The following is a 27396-nucleotide window of genomic DNA, read 5'->3' as shown; positions in this document are numbered from 1 at the left end:
TATAGGATTGTTTTAGCTATCCTGGTTTTTTGTTTTGTTTTGTTTTTGTTTGGTTTGGTTTGGTTTTCCATATGAAGTTGAGTATTGTTCTTTCAAGTACTATAAAGGATTATGTTGGAATTTTGATTGGGATTGTGTTGAATTTGTAGATTGCTTTTGGTAAAATGGCCATTTTTACTATGTTAAGCCTACCAATCCATGAGCATGGGAGATCTTTCTAGCTTCTGATATCTTCTCCAATTTCTTTCTTTGAAGACTTGAAGTTCTTGCCATAAAGGTCTTTCACTTGGTTGGTTAGAGTTGTATCAAGACATTTTATATTATTTGTGGCTATTGTGAAGGGTGTAATTTCTCTAATTTCTTTCTTAGCCCATTTATCATTTGTATGGAGGAGGGCTACTGATTTTTTTTTGTAGTTTATTTGTATCCAGATACTTTTCTAAAGGTATTTATCAGCTATAGAAGTTCTTTGGTAGAATTTTTGGGGTCACTTATGTATACTACTGTATCATTGACAAATATTGATATTTTGGCTTTTTCCTTTCCAATTTGTATCCTCTTGATCACCTCTAGTTATATTATTGCTCTAGTTAAAACTTCAAGTACTATATTGTACAGATATGGAAAGAATGAACAGCCTTGTCTTGTCTCTGATTTTAGTGGAATTGATTTAAGTTTCTCTCTATTTAATTTGATACTGGCTACTGGCTTGCTATAAATTGCCTTTAATATGTTTAGGTATGTCCCTTGTATCCATGAGCTCTCAAAGAACTTTATCATGAAGGGGTGCTGGATTTTGTCAAAGGCTTTTTTTTTTTTTTCTTTTTTTTTTTTCAAGACAGGGTTTCTCTGTGTAGCTTTGCGCCTTTCCTGGAACTCACTTGGTAGACCAGGCTGGCCTCGAACTCACAGAGATCCACCTGCCTCTGCCTCCCGAGTGCTGGGATTAAAGGCGTGCGCCACCACCGCCCGGCTTTTTTTTTTTTTTTTTCTTTTTTTTTTTTTTTTCTTTTTTTTTTTTTTTTTTTGTCATTTTTTTTTGTCAAAGGCTTTTTAAACATCTAATGAAACAACCATGTCTTCTTTTTTTTTTCAGTTTTTTTACAAGGTGGATTACATTTTTTATACATTGAACCATCGTGGTGTCTCTGGTATGCATCTTACTTGATCATGGTGGGTGATCTTTTTTATGTGTTCTTAGATTATGTTTTTGAGCAATATATTGAGTATTTTTGCATCAATGTTCATGAGGGAAATTGACCTGTAATTTTCTTTCTTTGTTGAGTTTTTTGTGGTTTGGGTATCAGGGTAACTATGGTCTCATAAATTGAATTTGACCATGTTCCTTCTGTTTCTATTTTGTGGAAAAAAATGAGGAGTATTGGTCTTAGCTCTTCTTTGAAAGTTTGGCAGAAGTCTACACTAAAACCACCTGACCCTGGGTTTTTCTTTGCTTGGGAGACTTTTAATGACTGCTTCTATTTCCTTGAGTGTTATAGGTCTATTTAAGTTGTTTATCTGATCTTGATTTAACTTTGGTAAGTTGTATCTATCAAGAAAATTGTACATTTCCTAAAAGGAAATCTTAAATCTAGCAAAAAATTAAAAGAAAAGATTTTTTAATTGTGTGGCTTATACATTTTTGAAATATACATTAATGATTCTTTAGATTTCCTCAGTGTCTGTTTTTATATCCCATTTTCACTTCTGATTTTGTTAATTTGATTATTCTCTGTCATTCTTTTAGTTAGTTTGGATAAGGCTTTGTATATCTTGTTGATTTTCTCAAAGAACCAACTCGTTGTATCATTGATTCTTTGTATTGTTCTCTTTGTTTCCATTTTATTGATTTTAAACCTCTGATTATTTCCTGCCATCTACTCCTCTTGGGTGTGTTTGCTTCTTTTTGTTCTAGAGCTTTCAGGTGTGTAGCTAGAGTTTTCCTGCCTTGCCCAGTCAGGACAAATCTCTGTCACCTGCCAGTCCCACAGCTGCTCAGACCCAAAGAAGTAAACACAGGGACTTATATTGCTTACAAACTGTATGGCTGTGGCAGGCTTCTTGCTAACTGTTCTTATAGCTTAAATTAATCCATTTCCATAAATCTATACCTTGCCACGTGGCTTGTGGCTTACCGGCATCTTCACATGCTGCTTGTTATGGCTGCAGCTGGCAGTCTCCTTCCCTTCCTGTTTCCTCAGTTCTCTCTGTTAGTCCCGCCTATACTTCCTGCCTGGCCACTGGCCAATCAGTGTTTTATTTATTGACCAATCAGAGCAATTTGACATACAGACCATCCCACAGCACAAGTGTGCTGTTAGGTTGCTAGTATGAGATCTCTGCAATTTTTTATGAAGGTACTTAGTGCTATGAACTTTCCTCTTAGCACAGCTTTCATTGTGTCCCATAAGTTTTGGTATGTTGGCATTCATTTTCATTGAATTCTAGGAAGTCTTTAATTTCTTCATTTCTTCCTTGACACAGTGATAATTCAGTAAAGCGTTGTTCAGTTTCCAAGAGTTTGTAGTTTTTCTGTTGTTTTTCTTATTGTTAAGGTCTAGTTTTAATCAATGGTAGTCTGATAGAATGCAGAGGGGTATTTCAATTTTCTTGCATATGTTAAGACTTGCTTTGTGACTGAGTATGTGGTCAGTTTTGGAGAATGTTTGACGAGGTGTTGAGAAGGAGGTGTATTCTTTTGTGTTTGGCATGAAATATTCTATAGATATTTGCTAAGACCACTTGATTCATAATGTCTGTTAGCTCCAGTTTAATTTTTATCTGGATGATCTGTCAGATGGTGAGACTGGGGTACTGAGGTCTCCCACTACCAATGTGTGAGGATCAATGTGTGATTTAATCTTTAGCAGTATTTCCTTTACAAATGTGGGTGTCCTTGCATTTGGGGCATAGGTATAAGAATTTCATTGTTCTCTTAGTAGATTTTTCCTTTGATGAGTATTAAGTGTCCTTTATATCTTTTAATTAATTTTGGTTGGAAGTCTAATTTGTTAGATATTAGAATAGCTTCAACCAGCTTGTTTCTTTAGGTCCATTTGATCAGAAAATCTTTTTCCAACTCTTTACTCTATTGTTATGTCTATATTTTGGGTTGATGTGTGTTTCTTGTATGCCACAGAAGGATGGATCATCTTTTCATACACATTTTGTTAGCTTGTACTTTTTATTGTGGAATTGAGACCGTTGATATTGAGAGATATTAATGAACAATGATTGTTAATTCCTGTTATTTTGTTGGTGATGGTGGAGATAGTTTGTGTGTGTGTGTGTGTGTGTGTGTGTGTGTGTGTGTGTGTGTGTGTGTGTGTATTTTCCTTCTTTGAGTTTTGCTATGTGAAATTATTTATTGCCAGTGTTTTTGTGGGTGTAGTTTCCTGGTAATACCTTTTGTGGGGCTGGATTTGTTGATAGATATTGTTTAAATTTGGCTTTGTCATGAAATAGCTTGTGTTCTCTATCTGTGGTGATTGAAAGTTTTCCTGGATAGAGTAGTCTGGGCTGGCATCCATGGTCATTTAGAGTCTGCAAGACATTTATCCAGGCCCTTCTGGCTTTTAGAGTCTCCACTGAGAAGTCAGGTGTAATTGTAATAGGCCTGTCTTTATATGTTACTTGGCCTTTTTCTTTTGCAGTTTTTTAATATTGTTTCCTTGTTCTGTATATTTAGAGTTTTGTTTATTATGTAGTGTAGGGATTTTTTTCTGTTTCAATTTATTTTGTGTTTTGTAAGCTTATTTTACCATTATAGGCATGTGCTTTAATAGATTAGGAATTTATTTCTATGATTTAAATATATTTTCTGGGCATTTGATCTAGGATTCTTCTTCTATTCCTATTATTCTTAGGATTGGTCTTTTCATGGTATCCCAGATTACCTCTGTGTTTTATGTTAGGAATTTTTTAGATTCAATAGTTTCTTTGAGTGATGAATCTATTTCTTCTATATTATCTTCAATGCCTGAGATTCTCTCTTCTATCTCTTTTATCCTGTTGGTGATACTCACATCTATAGTTCTTGTTCACTTACCTAGATTTTCTCTTTCCAGAATGTTCTCTGTTTGTGTTTTCTTTATTGCTTCTATTTCCATTTTCAGGTCTTGAACAGTTTCCTTCATCTGTTTGTTTGTTTGTTTGTTTTCTTGGATTTCTTGGCATTCTTTAAGAAATCTGCTGATTTCCTCCAATTTTTTGTTTGTCTCTTCCTCAATTACTTTAAGGGATTTTTTTTTTCATTTCCTCCTTAAGGATACTTATCATCTTCATAAAGTTGGTTTTAAGGTCCTTTTCTCATGCTTCAGTTGTGTTGGGATGTTCATGTCTTGCTGTTGTAGAATAGCTAAGCTCTGGTGGTGCAATATTGCCCTTTTTATTGTTGATTGTGTTCTTACATTTGCAAGTAGTCATCTCAATTTGGGATGATTAAGGTCTAGGTGTTGGTTCCCAATTTTGTCTTTTTTGGATGGGTGTTTAGTTCCTTGGTTTCTGTTTCCTCTTTGGTCTTCTGGTCTAAGTGGCCAGGGTTCCTGTAACTAGTGAGTCTTCAGGTCCAGTAACATCCAAAAAACTCTCTGCTGGAGCTTTTGCAGCCTGCAAAACCTCTGGAGTTGTGAGTGCCAATGTTGCCTCTGTGGTTGCAGGTACCTGTGTGGCTTCTGGGGTTCTGGGTACCTGCTTGGCCTCTGGAATTCCTAGAAAAGCATGGTCTTCATTACAGCAGAAGTTTTCTGCCAAGATTGTAAGCTGGGATATGGAGCTCAGAGAAAGGGATGCAGTTAGGAGCTGTTGGACCAGTTTTAAGGAATGTTAGCTGACTGTGGTAAGTGTCTTAACTTTGGTCCCTAGAATCAGGCTGGCCTCAGGTAAATCAGAAATCTTCTGCTGAAGTTGTGTGCTAGAATATGAAGCACAGGGGAGAGGCTGCAGTCTGGGGCTGTTGGGTGCACTTTCAGGAGTGTTAGCAGGTGGTGGGCAATGTCTTACCTCAGGTCCCTAGGATCAATTTAACCTCCAGTAAAAGAGCAAGACATGTGGGCCAGGGTATGGAGCCCAAGGGAAGGAAGAGGCGCTGTTGAGAGATATTGGGCAGGCCTTGAGAATTGTTAGCAGGCAAAGGGTGATGTCTTACTTGGGGCCCTAGATCCAGCCTGGCCTCAGTTAAAACAGAAGTCTTTTTGCCAAAGTTTTTGGCCATAATATGGAGCCTAGGGAAGGGGTCTAACCTTTTATTTCTTATTTCCTTTCTTTAGTTTTTGTTCTGCTGGATTATCGGCTGTTCTAGAGTCACAACTAGCTTATAAAAGCTGCCTTCTTAGTTCTGGTAGCTTTGTCTTCTTCATTATTTATGGATATCTTTTTTTAAAATCTTTTTTTCCCTTTTTTTTATTAAGAGATTTTCTATTCATTTTACAATCTAGCCACAGATTCTCTGTCCTCCCTCCTCTTACCCCCTAGCTTCCCCCCAACCCACCCTCTATTCCCACCTCCTCCAAGGCAAGGTCTCCCATGGGGAGTCAGCAGAGCCTGGTACATTCAGATGAGGTAGGTCCAAGCCCCTCCTCCTTGCACCAAGGCTACGCAAATCTTAAGAACCTTTCAGCAAGTGATGATGAGTATATTCAACTTATATGTAAAGTTGAGGATTTTATGGGGCACTCTGCCTTCTCTGTTAAAACAATGTATACTATTATATCACCTGGACCTCTTTAAATTATCATTTAACAAATAGATATCCAACATTTTGGTTCTCATCTGATGACCTTGTCCAAAATTTCATTTAGAACATAACAATCAGCTATAGACCCCACACTCCTAGCTGCTTCAAATCTCACACCCACCTGCATCTGTACATGAACAGCTCACACTGCTTCCATCATTAAAACTGCATGTCAATGGCTAAACTCCACTAACTCCCCAGGCCTCAGTTTTGCTGGTCTCTCCCAAATTAGTTTGCTTTCAAAGGATAAATGCTGTTTACACATTCTTGACACAAAAGTTCAAATGCGTGCATAAATCGGGCTCAGATGTCTCATGTCTAGTAGGAATTATGATGATAAGCAAACACTTATTTGACTCCTTCCCTGCTAATCTTGTCCAACACCCCATAGATATAAACCAGATCATGTTACTTTTCCACATGGGTGTTTATGAGTAAATCCCGTCCCACTTTCCTAACTCAAACCTCACTGTTTTCATCTCCTTGGTATCTACCACATAGTCCACAACTGTTACTTCATTAAGGCCAACAAGCTGAATATTCTTTTGTTTTACCTTCCTCCACAATATTCCATCTAAATAAATAACACCACCCATGTTATTGAAGAAACTAATGCTTAAGTATCAACTTCAGTTTCCCCTTTGCCTTCCTGCCTCAATAACTCAGTCCTACCAGCTTCATCTGTACAACAGATTCCACGTGCATAATCTTCTCTTGATGTCTCCATTCCCACATTCACTTGTATATCAACCCAGACCATCACAATTCCTTTTTGGATGCTCAGCAACTCCTTCCTATAAGACTTGTCTTTCAGATATTGTCAATATCGAATTATTAAATTATTATTAAAAATTATTAAATTAGTTCTGTGTCACCCCTTCACTCTGAATAACATCTTCCTTCTTAGAGTTGCTTTCATTATGTGCCATAGATTTAGGGTATTTTGTGTATTCAATTTATTTCAATTCTAGAATTTTTAATTTTTTCCTTCTGAATTCCTCAGTGATAGAATAGTGATGAAATCAAAGCCAATTATTGTGGAGGCTGTGTGGGGACACAAGATATTATAAATGGACACTAGGGATGTGGCAAAGATTTGTAGACAGTTTATGTTTACTGTTTGTATGATTTTATTGGTTTGCCAAAATTTGCAGAGCTGTATACTGTAAAACACTGATGTCAATGTAGTAAACTGTGCCTTATTTAAAAGTGAAAAAGGGATTGGTCCTTTTAATGAATGAAAATGAAGCTTTCAAATTCTACTTCTGAAATTTCATCTAGAATGCTAATGAAACCCACCTCTGGATTTGTTGTCTTTGTAAGTTTTATACATTTAAAAATATAAATATTTCTGTGTTTTTGGAATTAAATCTGTCCACTAACTTACTGAATAAGACTCTGAGTTCACCATGATTCCTGTATATTATATCTAGGTATTGCTTTTCTTCTTCCTGAAAGTATTTTATTGGGAGTCTTTAGAAGTCAATTCTTCATGTTTGAGTGTGATTTCATTCATTGATTATAATTCAGCTGTGCACAGATGGTCTAGGTATAGAGTTTTATTTCACTTTAAAACACATCCCATTCTTATCTTATTACCACCATTATTATCCAAGTGTATTTGCATAGTGGATGACTTATGTAAACAGGAGAAATGAGCTATTTTAGTGAATATTGAATTTCTACAACACTAAATCTATATGGATTTCTTTTAATTTCCTGCTTAATATTTTGAAAATTGATCTCTCTTTCTTCAACTATCACTGATGGCAGACAACAGTAACACCAACATATGAGCACACAGACAAGTTGTACTGCATCAACAGAGTTAATTAAAGGAATATCTCATAGCTACAGACTCTACACAGAATAGCCATTATAGAACTAGAAACAACCCAACTGAAAAGAAATAGAAATAAAGGAAATGACTTTCCACAAAAGCTGGGGAAACTCACCTTTTTCCTTGCATCAGAGTCTGGCTACACCAGGATTCTCTGCAGCTCTCTTTAGTTAGAAATTTTAAATTGGGTTTCCAAATAAGAGTAGTGGATTTTTTTTCCCTAGGACCCATGGCTAATCTAATCTTAAGCTCTTGGCCACTTTAGCAGTCTCTGGTATGTCTTCCATGTCATGTAATATGCCTTTAATCCAATTTTTAAAAAGTCCTTGGTTATTCCCACAACATCTGTGCCTCTACTGAACCACGAACACTAGTCAGTAGGGGTAAAATTTCTTGTTAGGAACCAGTTTGATTTCTCCTTGTTCAAAGTTTCTGTATTTTTGACTTATTGGCTCTGTTTGTTTTGGTTTGGGTTTTGATTTGGTTTCGTTTGATTTTGCAGAGTATTTTGGAGAGAGAGAGAGAGAGAGAGAGAGAGAGAGAGAGAGAGAGAGAGAGAGAGAGAACATGCATCATGAAGCTGGGTACATAGAAAGGTGGAAAGGATTTGAAAGGAGTTGCATGGGGAAGAATAAGGTCAAAAACATGTATGAAAAAACTGAATGGGATTTTTTTTTAAAGTAAAATTGATTTCCAATATTTTTTCTAGGATTAAACGAAACTCTGGAAAAAACAAATAGTAAATGCCTATAATCTCAGCATTTTGGAACTTGAGGGAGTTGGATCCTAAGTTCCAGAGAAGAAGAAACCTAGTGTCTTAAACCTCATTAACTGATAGAACACCCCAGGAAAAGCAAGGCAGAAAATACACCCTAGAGGACTCATTAACTTCCCATTTGTGAAACCAAAATTTCCAAGGGAGACTTTTTCAGATGGGAAATGAGTCCTGCTGAAGTTATGTACAGAGAAATAGAAAGAGGGTGATGAGATCAGAAAGGAAAGAAGCTTGTTCCTGGAGAAGGTCTTGGCTTACACCTGACCTCCAGAACATTCAGGTGAGATAGTAGAGAACCTTGGTCATCTCTTCTGATTTCTGTTTGTTCCATGTAGCTTTGGTCTCTTCCCATAGATGGCAGCATGGGTAAGGAAAACTGAGCATCCAGACTCAAGAGCCACCTGGAAACTGACAGGAAGCTAATGGGGCTCACTTCATGCCACAGGCAAAGGGGCAGCAGTTTCTACTATCCCTTCAGATCTGATAATAGCAAAATTATCATTTTACTTTATAGGAAATTACTGAAAACCCATCAGCTGCCTGTCTCTAACCACTGCCATCTCTAGAGCACACTTGCAGATGAGAGGAAGAAATACAATGTCCTTGACACCTGACATTGGACCGACCCCTGACACACTGCAGCAACTTAGCAAAACAAACCCACTCGCTGCTGCTGAATTAAACTGCATCAGATCTTCTCAAGTGCAGTGAAGTGTCTTCAGTATTCAAGCAGCCCAAGGGAAGCTGAAATGTTCAGGCACCTAGGCTTCTTAGAAAGTGAGGGAAAGATGTGTCTCTCTTTTAAGGAAATGTATAGACAGCTTCTGGAAATGTTGAGCTGAAGAATAGAGTTCAAAGCAAATGCCAAGGTCTGAAGCTATGGAATCAAATTTCCTAGGTCCTTGGTCTCCTTTCCCTTTCATCTTTTTTTGTTGTTGTTTTGAATACTAAGAAAGGATAGAAGGCTTTGAGTGTTTGAGGAGGGGAGACAGTGAACAGAATAAATCAGGGACATGTATGAAATTGTTGAAAAAATAAAATTCACTAAGAAAACTGTCATTGAACAGTAAAAAATTGAAAGATAGAATCAACTGGGATCGGTAAAATTCTGTTTTATATTCTAGACCTGGGTACTTCCTCTTTTGTAGGAATGTCAATACAGGACCTTGTGGATATTGCTGACTTTGGATAATAATGAAAACCCCCAAGGAACCCCTAACTCAAAGAGATTTTTTGATTAATATTTTAATACCATTTAACTGTTAACGTACTAACGTCCCACAAAGAAGCCAAGGCAAACTAATGAAATGTGTGTGTGTGTGTGTGTGTGTGTGTGTGTGTGTGTGTGTGTGTGTGTGTGATGCCATGTCATGGCTGAATGATCTGTAGAAACCAACCTTAAAACAGCTGAGAGCTGAGTCATATCTCCATCCATATACACATAATTAAAAAAATCTTAAAAATGAAATGTAAAAAAACCAATAGTGGTATTTCTTTGAAATCAGTTTAGAGTTTCACATTTGAAAGATTTTTATTCAGGAAACTAACTGAAATATTTAAAGTGATTTCTTAAACATTATACTACAATCTCACATGCTAGGATAGTTCTTTGATCATAAGAGAGATCTTTATTTTTCTAGAAATATGTTCCAGGTTTAGTTTCCTGAGTATTACTTTATGAGGTGACTTCCTAATATTTATGCTACCTATTCCACACATAGATGGATTTTCATAGATATTTGAGGAGACAGACAGAGAGCAGGGGGAGGGGAAGAGGGAGAGGGAAGGAGAGGTATAAATCAAGAAGTAAAGCTATTTAGAAAGATCCCAAGTTATTGTGGTCATTCTGGGTAGCACAAGGGGTTATTGATGTGACAATTAACAATTTGAGTTGATATTAGCAAAACCTAACTGAATCATATGTTTTCTAGGAAGCTAAAGAGACCACACAGAATGGAGGTCTGCAACTCCACCTCTGGAAATGGCTTCATCTTGGTGGGGATTCTGGATGACAGTGGCTTTCCTGAACTGCTCTGTGCCACTATCACAGCCCTGTACTTTTTAGCCCTGACCAGCAATGGACTGTTACTCCTGGTTATTACCATGGATGCCCGGCTCCATGTTCCCATGTATCTTCTGCTCTGGCAGCTCTCTCTCATGGACCTCCTCCTTACATCAGTTATCACTCCCAAGGCTGTAATAGATTTTCTCACCAAAGACAACACCATCTCTTTTGGGGGCTGTGCCCTTCAGATGTTTCTGGAACTGACACTGGGTAGTGCAGAGGACCTCCTTTTGGCCTTCATGGCCTATGACAGGTATGTGGCCATTTGTCATCCTCTGAACTATATGATTTTAATGAGTCACAAAGTCTGCTGGCTCATGATAGCCACATCATGGACTCTGGCATCCCTCAGTGCTCTAGGATATAACATCTACACCATGCAATATCCTTTCTGTAAATCCCGGCAGATCAGACACCTGTTCTGTGAGATCCCTCCATTGCTGAAGCTGGCCTGTGCAGACACCTCCAGATATGAGCTCATGGTTTATGTGATGGGTGTGACCTTGCTAATTCCCCCTCTTGCTGCCATCTTGGCTTCCTACTCACTAATTCTGTTCACTGTGCTCCATATGCCCTCAAATGAGGGCAGGAAGAAAGCTCTTGTCACTTGTTCTTCCCATCTGACTGTGGTTGGGATGTGGTACGGGGGTGCCATGGTCATGTATGTCCTGCCCAGTTCCTTCCATAGCCCCAAACAAGATAACATTAGCTCAGTTTTCTATACAATTTTCACTCCAGCTTTAAATCCTCTCATCTACAGCCTGAGGAATAAGGAGGTCACAGGGGCTTTGAGGAGAGTCCTGGGGAAAAGGTTGTTGTCAGTACAGTCTACATTCTAGATGGTTCTAATAGCTGCCTTCTAAACTTTATTCTTCCTAAAAATTAGAAGATTTCTACTATGAATGAAATACTACTGGTAAAATAAAGAGAATAAAAGTATTTTGGGGCTTTTTTTGATAGATAAGTATGGGATACAACATTGTTTTAAAATTCTCTTTGAATATTATGAGGTATTTCATAGAATGAAGTTCAGTTACACTGTTTAATATTACTTTCTATGTCTTTAAAAGTTAGACACCATTTTTCCAATGTAACTGCTTAGTGTAGAGGTTCAAATTGGCCTTACTATCTGCACACAGCCCCTGAACTTTTAAGTCCTTGTTGGGCAAGAACCATGAAAAACAGTTTCAAGTAGATAGGTCACATATTAGTTGGAGAGGATTCTTGAGATTTCCATAAATGTTAAACCACTTAATACTGACCAAAAATAATATTGACAGTCAATAATTTGTTTAAGTCTTGGTGGAAATTTATATCATTTACATTTTTTCTCTCTTCCCAAGTATCAGCATTTATGGATGTTCTAATAGGCATCACAGTTCAGATTCTCTCTCTCTCTCTCTCTCTCTCTCTCTCTCTCTCTCTCTCTCTCTCTCTCTTTCTCTCTCTCCATGTGTACATGTGTTGTCTTTTATTTTTTTCTCTTTCTTTCTTTTAGTGATGGAAATTGAAATAAACTCTTACTATTCTAGCCTGAGAATAATAAAATCAAAGAGCTGGATGAGACAAAACTTTTCCTTTTTTCTAACATGTATTAAAGTGTCTCAACAAACACAAAGAATCCATATGTTTATTCTTGTTCTGTACATAAGCACTTCACAATCTGTACATGTGTCAAAATATCATATGGTACTCTGTGTACATTCCCATGTTTTCATGGTTTTTGTGTTGAGATAAAACACCAAACAGGACTGTCACCATCAAGAGTACAATTGACAACCAATGCTCCCATAGATATTGGGAAAGGAACATGATGACACACTATTGGTGGGATTATAATTTGTCACAGCTGCTTTAGAAATCAACCTGAGGTTTTCTCAAAGAAAACTAGAAATAGATCAATGAAGAATTTGGAGGGAAAAATAAATTAAAATTTGAAAGTTAGGGGAAAGGAACAATGTTGTTTTTCTTCCTAACTTAAATATGCAGTACTATGGGGTTGGTATTACTGTTTGTAGAAATTGATAATATCCTCTCTGTTTTAACAAGAAGGAAATATCATTATAGCCTCTTCATTTATAACACTAAACAAAGTTCTTATTAAGTTGAGCTCATACAAGCTAAAAATAGAACAGTGGTGACAAGAGCTGGGGAGATTTGTAGGTGAGGGAAAGGAACAAGAAAATGTTAATCAATGGGTGCTGAGTCACAGTGGGATAACAGCAAGAGTTTATGCATTACTACTGAACAGAAGGATGATTATAGATACAATAATATTTAGTTCATTCCAAAAGCCAGAAAAAGCATTTGAAAGGTCTCATCATAAAGAATGAGTAAATATTTGAGGAGATAAATGTATTAAATTTGATTTAAATATTATACAATGGATATATGTACAGAAACATAACATGACATATTAAGATATGAATGTGGTTTTGTTTTTTGATGTAACATGTAAAAAAATAAGTTTTTAAAGAAAGTAAATAGAAGTTAGTATATTAGAAGTAATTAAGTATTAATTATGTGTAAAACCTGACACTCATTTAGATAAATTTCCCTCTATTTTTGATGCTGACACTCACTTTGCTATGCTGATGTGTTCGTGTAGAGGTTTCTTCACCTACTGGTATACAGTGATATGCTCTGTGTTGTATGGTGGTAATACAGATGCTGGTGAAAAGTCTATGGCCAGCTGTTAAAACACAGAGGTCAGAATTCAATGCAGTTCACTTTCTTGTGTAACTTTGAACTTGAACTTAGCCTTTTTGAGCAAAAACTTCTGTAACTATAAATTTCCAGTGACAAAAGACCCATTTTACAGAATTGTGGAGATTAAGATAGTAAATATACATTTACTGAGGCATGTGGAATATATGATGACATTGTACATCTACTTGTTATGAGAAAAAATTGCCCTGGGAATTGTGAGTAGTAGTATATGACAGCACATGGGTGTTTTGTAATGTAACTAGCTATTTATCGCTGTCATACAAATGCTGTTTTATGCATGTTTTTATATGTGTTAATTTTAATTAGCAATAGTGAGCTTTCATGTATATTACTATCTTTCCCTGAATAGTCTTGGAATTAAATGAAAATTGTTTTTATGAAAATATTAAGCATTTTACATTAAAATTTTGTGAATGTATTATTGGCAATACTATATCATTTAATTTGAGTAATTTATATTTTTCTTGTTAATATTTTTTACAACGTCAAGATTGAGGATATAGATACTATGGTGATTATAATATTGATTAAAATTTATATTCCAATTTATCACTTGACATTAAAATATATGGTGGGAGTTTTGGTTTTTTTTGTTTGTTTGTTTGTTTTTGGTTTTTCGAGACAGGGTTTCTCTGTGTAGCTTTGCGCCTTTCCTGGAACTCACATGGTAGCCCAGGCTGGCCTCGAACTCACAGAGATCCGCCTGGCTCTGCCTCCCGAGTGCTGGGATTAAATGCGTGCGCCACCACCGCCCGGCGCTGGTGGGAGTTTTTAAGGAGGAAATTTTCACCGGGCAGTGTTGGCGCACGCCTTTAATCCAGCACTTGGGAGGCAGAGCCAGGAGGATCTCTGTGAGTTCAAGGCCAGCCTAGTCTCCAAAGCGAGTTCCAGGAAAGGCACAAAGCTACAAAGAGAAACCCTGTCTTGGAAAAAAAAAAAAAGAGGCAAGGAGGAAATTTTCTTCAGGAATGCAGCCCCTGAGAGGCTACCTATACCCCATAGATTGTTCTAGATCCACGTACATACAGGAAATAAGAGATGGACTCAGAGGATTCAAAGAGTGGATGAACTGGGAGGAAAAGCAATGCAGTGAGTAGAGAAGAGTTTGGAGGGAAGGAACAGGGGACGGATTTTATAAAAGCGCTTTATATGAATGCATGAAATTCTCAAGAAAGAAATTATAAAAAAAACAATAAAAAATGAAAGCTAGGAAAAATCTATATATTTTAAGATTGTCATGTTTTCTTCTAATGGTATTTTAGAAAATAACTTACGTGGTCACTTTAGAAGAAAAATTATGGTTTTTTTAACAAATATTTTCTATTTTCATGAAGCTGATATTGATGATATCCTTTGAAACCCATGCCCCAGGCCAAAAAGTAAAACAGATTCAAAAGGAGCAGTGTCTGTTGCATACACTTCTGCATTAGTAACCTTTTTTTAAATTTTCTTTTTTTAAAATTCATTCTTCTCTCATACAACACACTCTGATCATAGCCTCCTCTCCCTCCACTCCTCCCAGTTTCCCCCACCTCCCATCTTTCTCAAACCCATTGTTCCTTCATTTCCCTTTAGAAAAGTGCAGGTCCCCCAGAGCTATGAACTGAACACAACATAACAAGATGCAATAAAACTAGGCACATACCCTCATCAAAGCAACTGAACAGGAGGAAAAGGGTCCCAACATCAGGGCAAAGAGTCAGAGACACCCAAGCTAAACAACTGCAATGTAAATGCATAAGACCTGGCACAGTCCCATGCAGGCTCCATGACTGCTGCTCCAGTCTTGGTGGGCCCCTATGAGCTCTGCTTTGCTGATTCTGTGGGCCTTGTTTTCCTGGAGTCCTTGACCCCTCTGGCTCCTACATCCTTCCTCCCCCTCTCCTAGGGTATTCTCTGAGCTACAGCTAATGTTTAGCTGTGGGTCTCTGCATCTGCTCCTATCAGCTGCTGGAGGAAGCCTCTCTCAGGGCAATTGGTCTAGGCACTAATAAAGGAGTATGGCAGAATATCATTAGGAGTCATTTCATTGACTTTTCCCCTTCTCTTCCTCTGCCTTTTCTTTTCTTTTTTTCTTTTTGTCCCCAAGTAGTATGGACAGGTTGTAGGTTGAAGATTTTGTGCCTGGGTTGACATCCCATTCAAACTACTAGAAGCTTTGCATGGTTACAGAAGATGATCGGATCAGGCTCTGTATCATCCTTTACTAGGAGTCCTCACTATGTTCAGACTTCTTAGTTCCAGGAAGTTTCTACTGAATAAGGTTTCCACATCTCCAGCCAAATGCCCCCCAGTTCCAGTCATCTCTCCCTATACGCTTTCCCTTCATCCCTCCCTCCTCCACCTGATCCCTCGTGTTCCCTTCTCCACCCTCTCCCAGTCCACCCACAAAATCTATTCTATTCCCCCTTCCCAAGGAGATCCATGCCTGTCCCCTAGATTCCTCCTTGTTACTTAGCCTCTCTGAGTTTATGGACAATAGCATGATTATCTCTTACTTTAAAACTAATATCCACTTATAACTAAATAAATATCATGCTTATCTTTCTGGGTATGGGTTACCTCACTCAGGATGATCTTCTCTAGTTCCATCCATTTGTCTGCAAATTTCATGATATCATTTATTTTTAACATCTGATTAATACTCCATTGTGTAAATGTACCACATTTTATTTAACCATTCTTCTGTAGAGGGACGTCTAGGTTGTTTCCAGTTTCTGGCTATTATGAATAAAGCTGCAATGAACATAGTTGAGCAAGTGTCCTTGTGGTAAGATAGAGCATCCTTTGGGTATATGCCCAGGGGCCATATAGCTATGTTTTGAAGTAGATCAATTCCAACTTTTGAGGAACTGTCACATTGATATCCATAGTGGCTGTACACATTTCCACTCCCACCAGCAATGGAGGAGTGTTCCCCTTGCTCCACATCCTCACCAGCATGAGCTTTCACTTGTGTTATTGATCCTAGCCGTTCTGAAAAGTATATGATGGACTCTCAAAGTAGTTTTGATTTGCATTTCCCCAATGTCTAAGGATGTCAACATTTTTTTAAAATGTTTTTCAAGCATTTGAGATTCCTCTATTGATAATTTTGCCTATATCTGTACCCTATTTGTAACGTGATTATTTAGTTTTTTTGATGTCTAGTTTCTTGAGTTCTTTATATATTTTGGTTATCAGCCTTCTAACAGAGGCAGACTTGGTAAAAAATCTTTTTCTGATTCTGTACTCTGCCACTTTGTCCAACTGATGGTGACTTTTGACTTACAGAAGCTTTTCAGTTTCATGAGGTCCAATTTATTAATTGTCATTCTTAGTGCCTATACTATAAATGTTTTGTTTAGAGAATGATTTTCTGTTTCAATGTGTTCAAGGATATTCCCTACTTTCTCTCCTATCAGCTTCAGTGTATCTACATTTATGCTGAGGTATTTTAATCCACTTGGACTTAAGTTTTGTACAGGGTGATAAATTTAGATTTATTTGCATTCGTCTACATACAGACATCCAGTTATACCAGCACCATGAGTGGAAGATGCTTTCTTTTTCCTATTGTGTATTTCTGGGTTTTTAATTTTTTTCAAAAATCAGTTGTAGTGGTTTGAAAGAAAATGGCCCCCAAAGGGAGCACTATTAGGAGATGTGGCTTTGTTGGAGTAGCTATGGCCTGTTGGAGGAAGTATGTCACTGTGGAATTGAGTTTTGAGGTCTCACATATGCTAAGCTATGCCCAGTGTTTCATAACATTTCTTGTTGCCTGTTAGTAAAGATGTAGGACACTTGGCTACTTCTCCAGCACCATGTCTGCCTGCACACAACCATGTCATAACATAATAATAAAATGTAAGCCACCCCAAGTAAATGTTTTCCTTTATAAGAGTTGCCGTGGGATGGTCTGTATGTTAAATGTGTTGCTCTGCTTGGTTAATAAATAAAACACTGATTGGCCAGTAGCCAGGCAGGAAGTATAGGTGGGACAAGGAGAGAAGAGAATTCTGGGAAGAGGAAGGCTGAGGCAGAGAGATGCTGCCAGCCGCCATGATGAGAAGCAGATGTTAAGATACCAGTAAGCCACAAGCCACGTGGCAACTTATAGATTAATAGAAATGGGTTAATTTAAGATATAAGAACAGTTAGCAAGAAGCCTGCCATGGCCATACAGTTTGTAAATAATATAAGTCTCTGTGTGTTTACTTGGTTGGGTCTGAGCAGCTGCAGGACTGGCAGGTGAGAGAGCTTTGTACTGACTGTGGGCCAGGCAGGACCAGAAAAATTCCAGCTACACTGTGTTCATGATGTCTCTTCATAACAATAGAAATCATAACTAAGACATAAGTTGGTACCAGGAGTGGGGTATTGCTGTGATAGAATGGATCGTGTTTTTGTTTGAAATAATATCGACTTTGAGAGTTTGGGTTAGGAAAGTAGTGGAATGCTTTAACCACTGCTTAATGGACTATAGTAGGAGCATGGAAGACAGCAATGTTAAGTGTGATTTGAACTGTGGAGGCAGGGGGAGCTGGCTCAAGAGGGTTCAGAAGAGAAGAATTTTAATATGTTGCCTAAAGATCATTCTTGTGATATTTTGGTGAAAATTGTGGCTGTTTTTTGCCCTTGTCCAAAGAGTCTACCTGAGGCTAAAGTGAAGAGATTTGGATTAATTCTGTTGGCAGAGGAACTCTCAAAACAGCTTAGTATAGACTCTATTGTGTGGTTATTAGTGGTAACTCTAATGCAGATTTATAATGAAGAAGATCAAGCTGGTCAAGATATAAACAGATTAAGAAATGGGAAAAAGGGAGTGGTGACCTCTAGGCAAGATCCTATACAGCTAAGTTTCCAACTTGTGCAAATAATTAAAGAAAAGCTTGGAACCAGGTATGGTGGAGCACACTTTTAATCCCAGCACTCCAGAGGCAGAGGCTGGTGGGTCTTTCAGTTTGAGGCCAGCCCTGTCTATAGAGCAAGTTCCAGTACAACCAAGCTTAGGCAGTGAAGGTAACCATTGAAAACAGAAAGCTGAGGATGATGTAATTGACAGATCTCTGAGTTCAAGCCAGCCTGGTCTACAGAGCAAATTCCAAGACAGCCAAGATTAAGCAGTGAAGGAAATCATAGAAAACAGAAAGCTGATAAAGACATAATTGGCTGGCCACCGGGCAGGTTCCCTGCTAGCCCCACTGGGAAGGATCCCCTTCTCCAAGACCCCTGGCAGACCCTGCAGTCTCCACCCCCTGCACCCACGCCCATCCGCCTGAGCCCCAAGCCTCTTCCTGAGACTTAGAGGCCGGCCCCCAGCTCTCATCTTGCCCCGGACGTCCCTTTTGGAGCACAGGTGAGTGCCCTTGCTTGCCCCGGACCCCATCCCTGGGCATCAGCCACTCCGGGGAAGACCTGCCCAACTTGGTCCCAGGTTCTGGCCACCGGGCAGGTTCCCTTCTAGCCCCACCGGGAAGGATCCCCTTCTCCAAGACCCCTGGCAGACCCTGCAGTCTCCACGCCCTGCCCCCACGCCCATCCGCCTGAGCCCCAAGCCTCTTCCTGAGACTTAGAGGCCGCCCCCAGCTCCCATCCTGCCAAGGACTTCCCTTCTGGAGAGAGAGAGAGAGAGAGAGAGAGAGAGAGAGAGAGAGAGAGAGAGAGAGGGAGAGAGAGGGAGAGGGAGACGGAGAGAGAGAGGGAGAGAGAGGGAGAGAGAGAGAGGGAGAGAGAGAGGGAGAGAGAGGGAGAGAGTAGCTCCCATCCTGCCCCTGACTTCCAATTTGGACAAGAGAGCTCCCATCTGGACAAGAGAGAGAGACTTCCTGAATCTGTCAGCTCTGTCTGAACCAAGTGTGCAGATAAGGCCAAGAACGAACCACAAGGAGATGGGCAGACGTCAAGGCAGAAACATATACAACAAAATGAATAGCAATACAGCATCACCAGGCCCTAGCCCTCCTCCAACACCTAGACCTGAACATCAGAAATTGGAAGAAGCAGAAGAAAACAGCCTTATGAATGACATCATGAAGAAGCTAGAGGCTTGTGTAGAGGAAAACACAAAAAAATGTGAAGAACGCTGTAAACAACTAGAGGAAAGGGCAAACAAATTGGAAGAAATCAATAAAGTCCTGGAAGAAAACAATAAAGTACTGAGAGAAAATCAAGAAAAATCAATGAAACAAATGAAGGAAACAGTCCAAGACCTGAAAATGGAAATAGAAAAAATGAAGAAGACACAAACAGAGGGAATGCTGGAAATAGAAAATCTGAGTAAACGATTGGGAACTTCAGATGGAAGTATAATCAACAGAATGCAAGAGATGGAAGAGAGGATCTCTAGCATTGAAGATACAGTAGAAGAAATAGATTCATCAGTCAAAGAAAACACTAAAGCCAACAAAGTCATGAACCAAAATGTCCAAGAAATTTGGGACACCATGAAAAGACCAAACCTACGAATAATAGGGGTCAAAGAAGGAGAAGAATACCAACTCAAGGGCACAGAAAATATATTCAACAAGATCATAGAAGAAAACTTTCCCAACTTAAAGAAGGAAATGCCTATGAAGATACAAGAAGCTTATGGAACACCAAACAGACTAGACCCCCCAAAAAAGTCCCCTCACCCCATAATAGTTAAACAACTAAACGTACAGAATAAAGAAAGAATATTAAGAGCAGCAAAGGAAAAAGGCCAAGTGACATATAAAGGCAAACCCATCAGAATAACACCCGATTTCTCAATGGAGACTTTGAAAGCCAGAAGGACCTGGACAGATGTAATGCAGACACTAAGAGACCATGGATGTCAGCCTAGACTAATATACCCAGCAAAACTTTCAATCACCATAGATGGAGTGAACAAGACATTCCATGACAAAGCCAGATTTAAACAATACTTATCCACAAACTCAGCCCTACAGAAAGCACTAGAAGGAAAATTCCAACCTAAGGAAGTCAGATACACCCTCGAAAACACAGGCAACAGATAAAGCCACAGCAGTAAACCCCAACGTATAGAAGTACACACACATCACCACCAAAAATAACAGGATAAAGACATAATTGAATTAGGAGTCCATGTTCCAGCTCAAGCAAGCAGCAGAACTTGGCAGCTTTGGCCATGTGGTTCTAGCTTTAGAGTTAAGCAGCGACTAAGGAAATCCATTGAAGTTGAAGCCTGGATTACCTTGGAGACCCCAAGATGTTGGAGATGGCAGAGTCATGTGATATCTGCCAAGGAAAGCTGCTAACAGGGAGTGGAAACAGCCCAAGAGAAAGGACTGTACTGCAGTCAACAAAGCTGAAAAGAATTGAAGATCTGAAGAGTGTTTTGACATCAGACATGGAGATTCAGAATTTGGAGTTTGCCCAGATGGTTTTAAATCTTGCTTTGGTCCAGTTTTTTCTCACTATGCTTCCATCCCTATGTTTTGGAACACTGACGTATATCCTGTGCCATTATATGTTGGAAGCATGTGGTCTTTTTTTAAATTTTGATTTAATAGGGAATTACAGTTAAGAGATTGCATGAATCTCAGAGGAGATTTTGAACTTTGGACTTTTAAACATTACTGATACTGTGATAGAGCAGGGAGACTTTCAAAGTGGGAATAAATGTATTTTTGCATTATGATATGGCTCCAAACCTTTGGGGTTCAGGGAGTGGGATGCAGTGGTTTGAAAGAAAATAGCAGTCTCTTTCTTTCAGAAAATGAGTCTCATATATATTCAAGCCATGCCCAGTATCTCAGACCACTTTCTCCTGCTTGCAAGTAAAGATGTAGGACACTCAGCTATTTCTCCAGCATCATATCTGTTTGTACACTGCCATTGTCCCATCATGATGATAATGGTCTAAACCTTTGAAAATGTAAACCATTTCTCTGTCATTGGGCGATCCCTGTGTCTTTCTTGGGGTCCTGTTTTCCGGGTAGCCTCCCTGGTGATGTGAGTAGCAGACAATTCATCCTTGTTTCATGTCTAGTATCCTGCTATGAGTGAGTACATACCATGTTTGTCTTTCTGAGTCTGGGTTACCTCACTCAGGATGATTTTTTCTAGATCCATCCATTTGTCTGCAAACCTCATGATGCCATTGTTTTTTACACAGGGATCGCCCAATGACAGAGAAATGGAATGAGATCTACATGAACAGCCTGGACATGAGTGGGGGTAATGAAAGGCGAGGGTCGAGGGAAAGAGAGCTTGGGGGAGCGGGAGATCCCAGCTAGATCAACAACAGAGAGGGAGAACAAGGAATAGGAGACCATGGTAAATGAAGACCACATGAGAACAGGAAGAAGCAAAGTGCTAGAGAGGCCCACAGAAATCCACAAAGATACCCACACAACAGACTGCTGGCAATGGTCGAGAGACAGCCCGAACTGACCTACTCTGGTGATGGGATGGCCAAACACCCTAATTGTTGTGCTAGAAACCTCATCCAACTACTGAGGGATCTGGATGCAGAGATCCATGACTAGGCCCTGGGTGGATCTCTGGGAGTCCAATTAACGAGAATGAGGAGGGTTTATATGAGCGAGAATTGTTGAGACCAAGGTTGGATAAAGCACAGGGACAAATAGCCAAATGAATGGAAACACATGAACTATGAACCAATGGCTGAGGGGTCCACACTGGATCAGGCCCTCCGAATGGGTGAGACAGTTGATTGGCTTGATCTGTTTGGGAGGCATCCAGGCAGTGGGACCAGATCTTGTGCTCATTGCATGAGTTGGCTGTTTGAAACCTGGGGCCTATGCAGGATTGTTTGGCTCGGCCTGGGAGGAGGGGACTAGACCTACCTGGACTGAGTCTACCAGGTTGACCTCAGTCTGTGGGGAAGGCTTTGCCCTGGAGGAGATGGGAATGGGGGGGGGGGGGCGTTGGGGGGAAGGTGAGGGGGACGGGAGGGGGGAGAACAAGGGAATCCGTGACCGATATGTAGAACTGAATTGTATTGCAAAATAAATTAAAATAAATTAAAAAAAAAAAAAAAAAAAGAAAATGTAAACCACCCCAATTAATTGTTTTTCCTTTATGAGTTGCTGTGGTCATGGTATCCCTTCACAGCAACAGAAACCCTAACTAAGAAACAGGTGTGTTGATTTGTGTCTGGGTCTTCTATTCAATTCTATTGATCAACATGTCTGTTTTATGACAATACCTTGTGGTTTTTGTTACTATAGTTCTGTATTACAGCTTGAAATCAGGGATGGTGATACCTCCAGGAGTTCTTTTATTGTTCAAGATTGTTTTAGTTATCTTGGGTTTTTTTTTTGTTTTTTTATATTAAATTGAGTTTTGTCCTTTCAAGTCTGTAAAGAATTGTGTTGGGATTTTGATTGGGATGACATTGAATCTGTAGACTGCCTTTGGTAGGATAGCCATTTTTATTACCTACCCATGAGCATTGGAAGTCTTTATATCTTCTAATATCTTCTTCAATTTCTTTTTTTCAAAGACTTGAAATTTTATTCTTATAAGTCTTTTACTTTCTTGGGTAGGGTTATCCAAGGACATTTTATGTTATTTGTGGCTATTACGAAAGGTATCATTTCCCTGATTTATTTCTAAGTTCATTTGTCATTTATACGTAGGGGAGATACTTGTTTTAGTTAATCTCCTATTGAGCCACTTAGCTGAAGGTGTTTATCAGCTATTGGAGTTCCTTGCTAGTATTTTTGGAGTCATTTATGCATACTATCATATCACCTGCAAATGATGATACTTTGACTTCTTCCTTTCCAATTTTTATGCCCTTGATCTCCTTCAGTTGTCTTATTACTCTAGCTAGAACTTGAAGTACTTTATTGAATATATATATATTGAGAGTAGACAGCCTTGTCTTGTTCCTGATTTTAGTGGAATTGCTTTGAGTTTCTCTCCATTTAATTTGATGTTGGCTACAGGCTTGCTGTATATTGCTTTAATTATATTTAGGTATGTTCCTTGTATCCCTGTGCTACTATTCCACCACTTGGCATTTCTTGCCAGAACAGTCATTATTATAGACTATGAGAGTCATACTTGGGTAAGACTGATAATTATGCTTCTCTCCCAGTAGCTCGCATAGCACCTGCTAGCAGCATAAATGATTGGCAGTGGGGAGGAAACTTCCAGGTCAGTACCAGCTTGATTTTGCCATATTCTATGATTCAAGCATTTGGTTTCTTTGGCAATAGAGTCTTATTGTAAAGTTCTGGACTCCAGGATCCAGACAGTAAAACAGAGCATTGGCTATAGCCTGTAATCTACATGTGTGTATGAGTCCTCATTGACCATCTATTCCAAGATAAGTAACCCATTTCTGGGATTGAACTTTTTATTAGTTAGCCTGTGGTGTATAGAAGTGGGTTTGTTGCCCTATTATAGAGTAATTACATTTTAATTCTTTTTATGTAAGCTTCTTAAAAGTATGTCCATATGATTTTTCTGAATTTCATTGGTATCTATCATAATGTCTCCCTTTTCATTCCTAATTTTGATATTCTTTCTTTTTCTTTTGGTTAACTTGGCTAAGGGACTACCAATCTTGTTTACCATTTCAAAGAACAAAATTTTGTTTCATGGATTCTTTTTACTCATTTTGTTCATTATGTAGTTAATTTCTACCTGTTTAATATTTTGGTATCTAGTTCGTTCACATTTTTTCCAAGTTTTTCCAAGGCCTTAACATTTATCATTATAGGTCCCATTTTCTATTTTTCACTTTAAGATACTTGAAGATAAGGTGAATTTCCTTTAGGCAGCAAGAAGATAGATTTTGTTACTTAATCCATTCAACTAAACTGTGTCATTTGATTAGTGAGTTGAGACCATTAATATTTAAGGTTTTTATTGAAAGGTGCACGTTGATTCCTGTCTCTTGTTCACTCTTTGTGTTCTTAGTCTTGTTTTGTGTTTCAGTTATTGCAGCTTAATTTTTTTCTTCTTTCTGTAGTTTCTGGTGACCTTCTGGTATGGTCAGGAATGGGGCCTATTTAGCTACTCAGGGAAGAGAGATCCTGGAGTAACTAAGGGGACTGTAGGATAGAGTAGATGACTCAGGGATGTAGGATCTAGGTGAACTATAGGGTGAGATGAGTGAAAACTATGAAGCAAGACAAGGAAAAAAGGTCCTAGAGGACAACAGAAATTCTTTGCTTTTAATTTGTCCGCATTCATTGGTAACAGTTCAACTTTGCACAAAGTGTCTAGCTGTGCAGTTTCATTTTGTCATTTTAAAACACACCCATTCCTTGTCCTACTGTTCCATTGACAGATCATTGTCATCTAAGTGTATTTATAAGATAATAGCCTATTGTTTGGGTCTAAGAACATTTAAAAGACTTTAATTAATTTGGAATTTCTACAAATTCCAATGCTGTTGTATTTCCTCTTTAATACCTAGAAATTTGCCGGGCAGTGGTGGCGCACGCCTTTAATCCCAGCACTTGGGAGACAGAGCCAGGCGGATCTCTGTGAGTTCAAGGCCAGCCTGGGCTACCAAGTGAGTTCCAGGAGAGGCGCAAGGCTACACAGAGAAACCCTGTCTCGAAAAACAAACAAAAAAAAAACCTAGAAATTTGAGCTACTTTTCTCAACGTTCATTGCTAGCACCAAGACATGAACCAATAGAGAAGCTGTACTGGGTTACCAAAGTAGATGAGTGGAAGATCTCACACTTGCAGACTCCACACAGAGCAGCTGTGTAGAACTGGAAATAGCCTAGCAAAAGAGGACATTTCATGAAAGCTGGGCAACTGACCTCTCTAGGACTGGAATAAAACAAACTTCTGCACGTAGGTAGAGTTAGATATTTTAAAACAGATTGTCAATATTTACTTTAGAATTAGATAGAAATCAAGAAAAGTTGGGTATTTGTGCATTGATAATCTCAGAACTTGGGAGGCAAAGGGAAGTAGATCCTGCATTCATAGAAGAAAGAAACTTGGAACTGTAGAGTTTATTAAGTGACAGAAAAGCTCAAGGAAAGCAAGTCAAGAACTCACCCAAGAGAATTCATTAATTTACCATTTCCCATATCAACATTTCCAGGGGAGGCCATTTCAGCTGGGAATTAAGTCCCTCTGAAGCTATGCAGAGAAAAAAGAAGAAAGTAGGTCCTGGAATCTAAAGACAAAGCACCTTTACAAAACCTTGGGTTACTCTTGGCTCCAGGAGCATAAAGGTGATACATAACAGGACTCTGAAAATTTCTTCAAATGCCTATTTCTTTCATTCATCATTGATCTTAGCACCTAGCAGCAGGAATAAAGAAAATGGAGTTACTAGGTCCAAGAATGTCTGAAACCTGATAGTAAGCTGGAAGAACATCTCCATGCATCCTTTAGAATGGAAGCCATTTCCACCAATTCTTATCAGGAAAGGCATCTTCTTCCATACGATGCCACCCAAAGACTGTTGCCTGGCTCTCCTCACTGCCATTTCCAGTCCACATCTGTAGATGAGAGGATAGGCTAGAACAGCCCTGACACCTGACATGGATGGACTGTTGACATTTTTCACCAACTTAGCAGAGCAAATCAGCTAAGTACTGCTGAAGTTAAACCACATCTTTACTTCCTGTTTGGATTGGAATTTTCTCAGTCTTTAAGGGAATCTACAGGTGGTCAAGTACTTAGGCTTTTTCCTGCCAAAGGTAACAAATTTATCTATCTTTTAATTAAAATTACAATGTCATATTCCCTAGTTTTTTGGCCTCTGTTTCCCTTTCAAACTTCCTATTTTAGATTTTTCTTTTAAATGTTAAAAAGGAATCAATTATGAAGGATTAAAGTCTGTGTTAGAGTCTAGATCTGGGTACATTCTTCCTAATAGTAATCTCAATACCTGTCTCCAGAGCCTGTACATGCTACAGCTTTTGATGATAAATATCAGAAAGTTTATGAATGTTCTAAAAGGACCACATGAACTGATACTTATTCTACATTCTCATACCATTTGTCTCTTAAGGTACTAATGTCCCCTAGTGAAGCCAATGGAAACTAATGAGATGTCAATATATATTTACATACACACACACACACACACACACACACACACATGATGTGGCTACATGGTTTATAGAAGGATGCTTTACTTTCACTCTTCACTTATGAGTTGGTTTCATTTGTCCTTAAATGATACAGAGCAGTGGCACCTGTCAATCTTACACCCCTGTCCTTGTTAGTTCCTCCATGGGTTTGGGAACCATGCACCAATGTCAGCATTCAAGAAAGGCTGGCTTTCTTCCCTATGCCTGAACCACTTCTGTCTAGTGCATAAGCTTCCTACTTACAGAAGGGAAAGTAAGCATCACGGTCAAAGACAATATTGGTTTGCAATTATTGGGACTGAGTACAACAAAATCTATTTGCTCTTCAGTTACTTTTCATCATTTCTCCAAAGCAAGCTGACTCATTTTTCTGTGAAAGAACTCATGTGTTGCAATTCTGTATTTTTTCATTCACTCATTGAATCATTATCTGGTAAAACAAACAATTATGTTTGTATTAATAATAAAGGTTTAACTCTAAAAGCAACACTTTCTCACCACTATAGCCTACTTTTTGACACTTAATAGTTCTCTCAAGACTGATGCAGAAGGTGGGGCTGAACAAGAGAAATAACTAAGGTAAACAATTTGTCTCCCTTTAATGAGATTTGCTACAAACATATTGATTTGCAAAATGTAGAAAAGGAGCTGGAAAGTTTAAGGCATGCTTGAAATCACAGAACCTAGGAGGTCCAGGCAAGAGCACCATCAAATGAGATGACTCTTGGACTCATAGAAATATCCCATCTCAAAACATAAACAGAACCAAGAAATGTGGGGAAAATGGAGGAAGTAATTTATTGAAATCACATCTCTGAACTAGTTGAGAAATGCATATTTAAACACATCTATGAAAACTAATTGGAATATTTAAGCCATTAGCCAAATGAAATACTAAAGGGCATATAGGTCAGAATATTTCTTTAACCCTAACATGAAAGATAACTTCTTTTCTAGGAAAGTCATTTTTTCAAGTTTAATGTCCTGATCAGTATTTCACAAAGAGATAATATAATGTTTAGTGATTGCTATGTAGCTCTTCCATGCATACACAAAAATTTTATCAAGATACAACTAAGAAATAGAAATTTGGAGACAAAGCAGCATAGCTATTTAGTAATGGAAAAAATATTATCTTACAATAGTTATGATACATACCTTCAGAGGCCTCTGATTTTACAAAACTAGGTCTATAATAGCAAACACTAAACTGAGTCAATTT

General features: G+C 38.5%; 1 protein-coding gene across 1 annotated transcript; it reads left to right on the top strand.

The window, feature by feature from the left end:
- The first annotated feature begins 10302 nt into the window (after positions 1-10302).
- LOC128094519 (olfactory receptor 2AG1-like) lies at positions 10303-11253 on the top strand. The gene has a single exon (XM_052712932.1). It carries the CDS (start codon positions 10303-10305, stop codon positions 11251-11253), a length of 951 nt encoding a protein of 316 aa, XP_052568892.1.
- Positions 11254-27396: the final 16143 nt, after the last annotated feature.

The sequence above is a fragment of the Peromyscus californicus genome, unplaced genomic scaffold, assembly GCF_007827085.1.
Source record: "Peromyscus californicus insignis strain IS unplaced genomic scaffold, ASM782708v3 Scaffold_4__1_contigs__length_199733344, whole genome shotgun sequence".
NCBI lineage: Eukaryota > Metazoa > Chordata > Mammalia > Rodentia > Cricetidae > Peromyscus > Peromyscus californicus.
The sequence above is the reverse complement of the archived record's forward strand: the minus strand, read 5'-3'. Positions and strand labels throughout refer to the sequence as shown.

Excerpts from the sequence above, each read along its gene's own strand:
- LOC128094519 (XM_052712932.1), top strand. The coding sequence starts at position 10,303 with ATGGAGGTCTGCAACTCCACCTCTGGAAATGGCTTCATCTTGGTGGGG.